Source organism: Glycine max, chromosome 10 (genome assembly GCF_000004515.6).
Source record: "Glycine max cultivar Williams 82 chromosome 10, Glycine_max_v4.0, whole genome shotgun sequence".
Lineage (NCBI taxonomy): Eukaryota > Viridiplantae > Streptophyta > Magnoliopsida > Fabales > Fabaceae > Glycine > Glycine max.
The window spans coordinates 6230192-6239096 of NC_038246.2; the positions used below are offsets into that span (position 1 = coordinate 6230192).

At 30.2% G+C, this 8905-nt stretch overlaps 1 protein-coding gene across 2 annotated transcripts; it reads left to right on the forward strand.

The window, feature by feature from the left end:
- The first annotated feature begins 3500 nt into the window (after nt 1-3500).
- On the forward strand, nt 3501-8317 carry LOC100812673 (AT-hook motif nuclear-localized protein 1). 2 transcript variants are annotated; one of them, XR_005886598.1, is made up of 7 exons: nt 3502-4263; nt 5001-5068; nt 5229-5360; nt 6532-6693; nt 7373-7720; nt 7911-8074; nt 8121-8317. XR_005886598.1 is itself a non-coding variant. In XM_006588754.4 (6 exons), exons 1-5 carry the CDS (start codon nt 3777-3779, stop codon nt 7712-7714), a joined length of 1191 nt encoding a protein of 396 aa, XP_006588817.1. In that variant the 5' UTR covers nt 3501-3776; the 3' UTR covers nt 7715-7721; nt 7911-8056. The 2 variants fall into 2 exon arrangements, 1 of the variants encoding a protein (XP_006588817.1); XM_006588754.4 differs by lacking the exon at nt 8121-8317 and having other exon boundaries at nt 3501-4263; nt 7373-7721; nt 7911-8056.
- The last annotated feature ends 588 nt before the right edge of the window (nt 8318-8905 follow it).

The window sequence follows — 8905 nt, forward strand, 5'->3', positions numbered from 1 at the left end:
AGAGAGACTTGAACGAAGAAAGGATGGATGCGCAAAGAGGAGAAAGTTGGGTGCAATGGTTGGGGAAAAGGGAAAAGAGAAATGAGAGGAGAGGGAGAAAGAAAGGTAATAGAGGAAGGGGAAAAGGTGGGGGTGAGAAGAATGAGAGGATGGAGAAATATGTCTTAGGACAATTTGATCTTTTCTTACTATTTTTAAGTGGCACTACTTTACAAAAAGTAAATGACCTACTTTTCAAAAAGTGGTAGTAAAAATAACAATTGGGATAGTGGGAATAATAGTTCCCTTAGATTTTTTGGTTTTTGATTGATCATGATGAGACTTACTTTTCATGTTTTTTATTTTCACATTGTTTATGTCTATTTTTGGTTCAAACATTGTTTGATTTTCATTCTTTTCTTGTAGATGAATCTAATAAGACAAATTTCATATATTGAATCAATACAATAAATGTTCAAAATTGTGTTCAAAAAATAAAAAAATAATAATCAATTTTTCAAAAGGACTAACTAGTCAATTTGTTATGAATTAAATAAGGGGACCATTTTATAACTTTTAAAAGTTAGGGTTCTAATTTAGAACAAAAAATAAGTTAAGGTACCATTTGTTTAATTTAGCCTTAATATTAAAAAGAATAAAATTTACATATATTTTTAAAATCTTAATTTAGCAATAACTTACTCTTTACTTCTTTATTTGTCTTCCCCTTTTTATGGTTTGAGACGCAACGCTATAGAGATGTGAAAAAAATTATTTTATGTATAATTAATATTAATTAAAAACAATAAATTTAAGTATAGTTATTAAAATCTCCACTTTTTAAAATATTTAGGATGATAAGAGAAGGTATAAGTAATGTTTTCACATCTTCTTAATTTGTCTTCCTTATTTCACACTTAAAAGATGTAATGTTAAAAAAGATAAAAATATATATATTATATATTTAATATTTAAAAGAATAAAAGTTACATATATTTGTTAAATCATGACTTGGTAGAAGATTCTAAATGACAACAGAAAACAATAATTTACTTTTTTTTTTACTTCTTCACTTGTCTTTCTCTTTTCACTATTTTAGACACAACATTAAAGAGATGTGAAAAAATTTGTTTAATTTATAACTAATATTAAAAAGAATAAATTTAAGGATATTTATTAAAATCTTTACTTTTTACAAGATTTCGCATAATGAGTGAAATGATAATTCAAATTTTTATCCTTTTTTTTTTATTTCACACTTAAAAAGGTAACAATAAAAAACATAAAAATATTGTATATTTAATATAAAAAATAACAAAATCTATGAATATTCTTTAAAATCTTGACTTTTCATCTATCTTTAAGTTTTTATAATTTTAGACGTAACGTTAAAGAAATGTGAGAAAATTATTTAACATAAAATTAATATTAAGAAGAATAAATTTAACTATATTTATTAAAATCTCTACTTTTTAAAAGATTCCGGATAGTAAGAGAAATGATAACCCTAAGTTTCACCGCTTTTTAATTTGTATTCCTTATTTCATGCTTAAAAGATGTAACATTAAAATAGATCAAAAATAATATATATCTAATATTAAAAAGAATAAAATATAATATACTTTTTGAAATCTAAACTTTTGAGAAGACTCTAGATGGCAAGAGAAAATAATATCTTACTTTTATTTTGTTACTTCTTTGTTTGTTTTCCTTTTTTTCATGATTTTAGACGCAACATGTGAAAATATTATTTAATGTATAAATAGTATTAAAAAGTTAACTAGTATTAAAAAGAATAAACTTAAGTGTATTTATATAAAAGTAATAAAATTTACTATATTTTTTAAAATCTTGACTTTTTATTTGTCTTCATCTTTTTATGATTTCAGATGTAATGTTAAAGAGATGTCAAAAAAATATTCAATGTATAATTAATATTAAAAAGAATAAATTTAACTATATTTATTAAAATCTCCACTTTTTAAAAGATTCTGAATAATAAGAGAAATGATAGCCCTACGTTTCACCCGCTTTTTAATTTGTATTCCTTATTTCACGCTTAAAAGATGTAGCATTAAAATAGATAAAAAATAATATATATCTAATATTAAAAAGAATAAAATATAATATACTTTTTGAAATCTAAACTTTTGAGAAGACTCTAGATGACAAGAGAAAATAATATCTTACTTTTATTTTGTTACTTCTTTGTTTGTTTTCCTTTTTTTCATGATTTTAGACGCAACATGTGAAAAAATTATTTAATGTATAATTAGTATTAAAAATTTAACTAGTATTAAAAAGAATATACTTAAGTGTATTTATATAAAAGTAATAAAATTTACTGATATTTTTTAAAATCTTGAATTTTTATTTGTCTTCATCTTTTTATGATTTCAGATGTAATGTTAAAGAGATGCCAGAAAAATATTCAATGTATAATTAATATTAAAAAGAATAAATTTAACTATATTTATTAAAATCTCCACTCTTGAAAAGGTTTCACCATTTCTTTAAGTTATGTTCTTTATTTCACACTTAAAAGATGTAACGTTAACAAAGAAAAAAAATTCAATGAATATTTAATATAAAAAATAAAATTTACGAATGTTCTTTAAAATCTTGACTTTTCTTTTGTCTTCTTCTTTTTATGATTTCAGACATAACGTAAAAGAGATGCGAAAAATATATTTAATGTATAAATAATATTAAAAATAATAAATTTATATATTAAAATCTCCACTTTTTAAAAGTTTCCGGATAATCAGAGAAACGATAACTTACGGTTTCATTCTTTTTTCATTCGTCTTCCTTGTTTCACATTTAAAAGATGTAACGTTGAAAAAAGAAAATAATATGTATTTAACATTAAAAAAAATAATATTTACATATACTTTTAAAGTCTTGACGTTTTAGATGATTCTAGATGACATCGGAAAATAATAACTTATTTTTTTTGTTATTTGTTTGGTTATATTTTTCTTTTCACGAGTTCAGATGTAACGCTAAAGAGATGTAAAAAATATTTAATGAATAATTAATATTAAAAAAAATAAATTTAAGTCCATTTATTAAAAAATTGACTTTTTATGAGATTTTCGATGAGTAAGAGAAATGATAACTCAGGTCTTGTCGTTTCTTCATCTGTCTTTCTTATTTATCCTTTCAACATATGACCTTAAAAAGATAAATAAAATATAATTAATATTAAAAAGAATAAAATTTAATTTTAATTTTTACAACAAAAATCAACATTGTAAGATACACTACTACTTTCTGAAATAAGATTTTAATTATACAATAAAAAAAGTTTAAACATATGGACCTAAAAAATCTCTTGGGGGCGGTCATGGGGGACAATTTGGGTATAGGACACTAGTTATGTGGTGATTATCCTCATATTTTACAAGAGAGCCTTGACACAGTTTAATAATTTAAACCAAACTTTATGTAAACTAAATAATATAATGCAGAGTGGAGTCCGGACAAGTAAATAACAGTTTCCCATCCCAGCCTCATTTTTCATCCATTAATGCCAATGCACAGAGACACAGAGAGAGAAAGAAAGAGCAATAGAAGAGAGAGAGAAAGAGAGTAACTGAGTTATATATATATATATATATATAAATATATATATTCAGTATTCACAATTTCTACCTCCAAAGATTAAAAAGAGAGGAAAAAAAAAGCCTACACCACCCTCTTCTTCCCTATTCCCTTCTACTTCTGGCGCCATTTGCAGCTTCAAAACTCCATCTTTATTTTTCTTCTCTCCTTCCATTATTAGAAACACCCTCATGGAATCAGCAGCAACAGCATTGAACAACATCATCAACAACAACAACACTGTTCCTGCAGTGTCGCCACCACCACCACCACCACCATCCTCAGAGCCTCAGCCAATGAACATGAATGTCAACATGAACATGAACGTGGTCAACACCACAGAAGGAACAACACCAACACCAACCCCAACAACAATGGTTCCCCCAACAACAATGGTTGTTCCTGCAGTGCCAGCTCCAACAACGACAACATTAGCAGTAGCAACAACAACACCAGGGAGTTTGGATTTGTTTGGGAAGAAGAAGAGAGGGAGGCCTAGAAAGTATGATGCAGATGGGAACCTGAGAGTGAGTGCAAGACCAACACCAACACCACCATCGGGTTTTACTTTGTCCACACCTTCTGAGTACTCTTCTTCCAAAAGAGAGCGCGGCAAACACTACAACACAACTTTTGCCAACAACAGCTACCAACAACAACTCTATTCTTCTTCTTTGGGTGAGTAGTAGTAGTAGTAGTACGGTATAACGTTGTCTCTTGTTTTTTTTTTTTTTTGTTTCTCTTTCTCTTAGGTGTTGTTGCTGCTGATGACCTCACTCATATGTACTACCACTGTTTCCTTCCCAAGTTGACTTACCCGCCAAACCAAAAATCCCTGTTCCTAGTCCAACCCTTTTCTTTTTCTCTCTCCCCCTTAATTTCCTTACTCATGGAATCTCAAATCCTCGTACTTGTTGTCAATGGTTTTTTGTTGCTCCATTGTCTCCGGGGTTGTGTTTCAGATTTTTTTCTTTTAAGTTTTGGTTTTGGGTTCATGGGGTTGGTTGGGATCGAGATTTAAGCACCGTTTGTTAAAGGGTGGCTTGATTGATACAAAAGGATGAGTCTTTTTTTTTTTATTTGTTTCTTTCTGGTAATGGCCAAACAGCAAGTTAGGGATTGTGATCGGTTACAAAAAAAATGTGAACTTTACCCTTTTGTGGCTACTTATCTAAGGTTGTTGGTGTGTACATTCGTTTGATTTTTATGTCTAGAAAAAAAAAATGTTATTTTTCGCTTAGATCGACTGGCACGAGACTGTTTCAGCAAGATTATTGTCTCTCACACCCCAAAAAATTTTGTTCTTTGCTGGGTTTATTCATCAGAGGCTTCCAATTTTGGTGGTGAAAATTAGTTAAATTAAACCATATATGGCAAATGTGTTGATTGTGTTTTTCTGTCTGTGATGTTTTTAGGTGATGTGTTTGCAATCACAGCTGCTGGTGATTTTGTAGCGCATGTGTTGAATGCTTATACTGGAGAGGTAATAATGTAGAATAGAAGCCTTTGTGGATTGTCGTCCTTTTGCAGATTTATGTAACAGTGTAGCTTTTGGCTGCATTTTTCTTGAGCAATTTTGATAGATCTTTTTGTGTTTGGTGATTTTGGATAAGGATCTTGTTGCTTACTTTATTACTTTGTAGGATGTTGCTGGAAAGATCTTGTCATTTGCCCAGAAGGGTCCAAGAGGAATATGCATTCTCTCTGCCAATGGAGCTATCTCGAATGTCACCATACGCCAACCTGGTTCTTCTGGTGGCATTTTGACTTATGAGGCATGGTCTCTTAGATCTAAATGCTTTTTGAGTAAAAAAAGAATATATTTCTATCTTTTTTTTTTCCTCTAAAGGTTTTGAATTTTGATTGTATTTCCAATTCCATGATATTGTGATTTCTTTGATTGAATTTGAATCATATCTGAAATAATTTCAAGGGCTAGCTTATTTATGTCTTCTGCCAATATAGAATATGGATGCCATATAGGACAGCATTGGGTGCATTTATGTGTCAGGTGATCTCTGTTTGTCTCTTCTTGTGGGGTTGGACAAAGTATCTATCTCTGCCTCATGTATTGGATATATGCTCAAAATTGGTGTATTGGGTGTATGTAAAAAAATTGGTTTATCTTTTCATTTCATCAGTTCCTGTGTCAGATCTAACACTGGAAATGGGAAATAAGGTAATTACTAGCTAGAGAAGATAGGCACACACTTTTAGCGGTGTCCTCTTTAGTAATTTGTTAAAATCATTTTAAATCTAGTGAAACCTTTCAACTAATATCAAAGTCATAATTTTGTTGGCTATCTTAATCCAGAAGCTGAGTATCAGTTATTGGAGGAGATATAGGGCCAAATTAGATAAACTTTTCAGCAAACACTTGTATGATAAAAAGATAGTAGGTAAAGTAAATAAAACTTCTCTTAGAAGTTAAAACCAACTTAATTACCTCAGTGTTTTGAAGAAGTTAAATGTGAGAATTTCTAAAAATGTTGTGCAAAAATCGATTTTAACCTATGATTCATTTCACCTTCGTTTTCTTCTTCTGTGGGTCCTTATTGAAAAGTATATCTAAACTAAGTCATAATTTTCTTGTCTTGTGTATAACAATATGATAAATGACTTAGGTTATAGACTTCAAGTTGAGCTTTCCTTGTCTTGTAATGTAGAAATGCATAAAGACAATGCATAGATTTAGTACACGATGATGATATGAATCATTTATTTAATGCATTATTTATCTGCAAACACATCTTTATCTTTATATTAAACATTTGAGCATTATTTGACTTGGTTGTCCATTTGAGGTCAATGTCACCTATGACCTGTTATTTTCTGCTGTTTTGTATTTTCTCCTGTTATTGGCATAACTCTTTTGATATACATACAACCATGCTTAATTGATTTTTGGAAATTCTTGAATAATTTAGTTCACCATTTTACTTTCAGGGTCGGTTTGAGATTTTATCTTTGTCTGGATCATTCACAGTTGTTGACAACAGTGGCATGAAAAGCCGAACTGGTGGATTGAGTGTCTCACTTGCTGGCCCTGATGGTCGGGTCATAGGTGGTGGTGTTGCTGGACTTTTAACTGCTGCTGGCCCCATTCAGGTATGTTATTTTCTTGACTACTTTTATATACAAGATTTTGCTTGTAAGGATAGGTTTGTATATCAAATGTCGGTACTAATGAAAGTGATTCATTAATTTCTAAGGGTAAACTGTGTTTTAACTTTTCAAGTCCCCCTCTAGATTTGGTCAAAAATGATTTTAGTCTCTACATTTTAAAAAGAATGGCTTTGGTTCTTGTTTTTCTAAAATGTGGTGGATTTCGTCCTTGACCTGTACTTCATTTTGACTTGACCAGAATGAAATTCACAACCACTGTTTTTCGAATGTAGGGACTGAAACCAATTTTGACCAAATCTTGAGCAACCTAAAATACATCTCTCACTCAATTTTTAATCATATTTTTTTATCCGTACTGACCCTAAACTGGAATTTTTGTCCTGGTTGTTTTGAATTGAAACTACTGTTCTATTGAAATTATAACTTGCATAACATATCTCAAAACATTATTAGTATACTATATGAGGCCTCTCTTTTAGGTTGCATGACCAAGACCTTTGAACCTGTACTATTTACATTTGAATAATGGTTGAAATAAAGATACAAGTCATTAGATGGATAATCTCAAGTCTTAAAACATTCTAGTGCTCTATATTTTTCTCAAATGATTGTTTTCATCACTATGAAGAGTGCATTGGAAATTTATTTGCAATGGTTTCAGATTGTTGTAGGAAGCTTCATGCAAAATTGTTGCAAGACCCAAAAGAGGAAGTATCAACGTGAACAACAGATAGTGGCGGCCACCCCTACTTCAGCTGGTCCAGAAATAGTGACAGCAGCAATACCTATCTCACAAGCAAATGCTGCTGATGGTGAGAACTTTCTGATACCTATACCTATCTATCAGATTCCAGACCAAAACCAGAGAGAATCTATCAGTGTTTCAAGTGACAAACAGAACCTAGATGCTACTCCTGATGCTGCTGCTACTTGGAATGGTTCTGAGGAATATTCAGACCAGAGGACTTCTCCAGACATCAACATATCTTTGCCAGATGAATAGAACAAGGTTATGCTACTGTTTTTTTTTTTTATTGGCAAATGTTAATTGTTAATTTGTCAGTAGGAGTGATCGAACCCACGATGTTATATCATGTTTAACCAACCTTATATCTCCCTTACTTTTTGTCATATGATATCATGTTTCACTTTTAGGTCAATAATTCATCATATTGAAAGTTTTTTTCTTCTGTTTTCAGGTGATGCAGAGGCTGACATGGTAGTAATGAATGAAACTAACACCGGAAATCTGTCATGACAACTACTGGGTTATATGACATGATGTACAGTTGTCAGAAATTAGAAAGGATTATTATTATTATTAAGGCCTCATTATTTTTTCTTATTACAGTTTCTGTTGAACATTTATAAGTTTTTCTTTCTTTTCTTTATTACAGTTTCTGTTGAACATTTATAAGTTTTTCTTTCTTTTCTTTAGAGGTGGAAGAGATTACCAAAAGACTTCGTAGTAGGCTGTTTATTATTCTGTTGGGATTGTTCGGTAAAATTATTTGTAGTTTTCAACATTTTGCACATTTGGGAAACTTCTAAGAGTTTTTCTCATTATCATGGATCCAAGAACTATACATAAAAGTTGCTTCTGATACCTTTCTTGAAACTGATACAAACCATAGGGATAGCATTTATATATTTGTAGGTGCGGGTGCTTGTGGATGGGCTTTTTGATTTAAATTGGATTGGCCCAAAATACGTTTTTTTGTCTATCAAACTCGAGCCCAGTCCCTTAAGGCCATTATTATATGACAATTACTGTAGGGATCAAGGCTGCTGGTGGCCCAAAATAGTTGGGTTTGCTGCTTCCCTTTTCCCCCATGACCGCAAAACAATAATCAATGACATATTTTTTTTGCAAATAAAATGAATGATTGAAGTTTGTAATGGATTGTCTAGAATGTGTTTAAACTTTAGACTTTCATTCAATTTGCCAGAGACAATTTTTTTTGGGCATATTCATTAGAATTTGATATCTTAATTTGATGTTTGACTATTGAATATCAAATATAATCTAACAAGTTTATGAAACTGCTTTCTAATAGTATTTTATTTTTTATTTTACTTAGTGCGAAAAAGTGGAGGTTTTTTTTGCTTATAATGGTTGGTTTCTTGTTTTGTTTTCAGCAAAAACTCATGTTTGGGCCCATTTGGTTAAGTTCATGTTTTTTTAAAAAAGTTT

Bases quoted from the DNA above. Each gene is read 5' to 3' on its own strand.
- LOC100812673 (XM_006588754.4), top strand. From the start codon at position 3,777: ATGGAATCAGCAGCAACAGCATTGAACAACATCATCAACAACAACAAC. The intron at 4,264-5,000 runs GTGAGTAGTAGT...TGATGTTTTTAG, and splicing joins ACTCTATTCTTCTTCTTTGG to GTGATGTGTTTGCAATCACA. The intron at 5,069-5,228 runs GTAATAATGTAG...ATTACTTTGTAG, and splicing joins TGAATGCTTATACTGGAGAG to GATGTTGCTGGAAAGATCTT.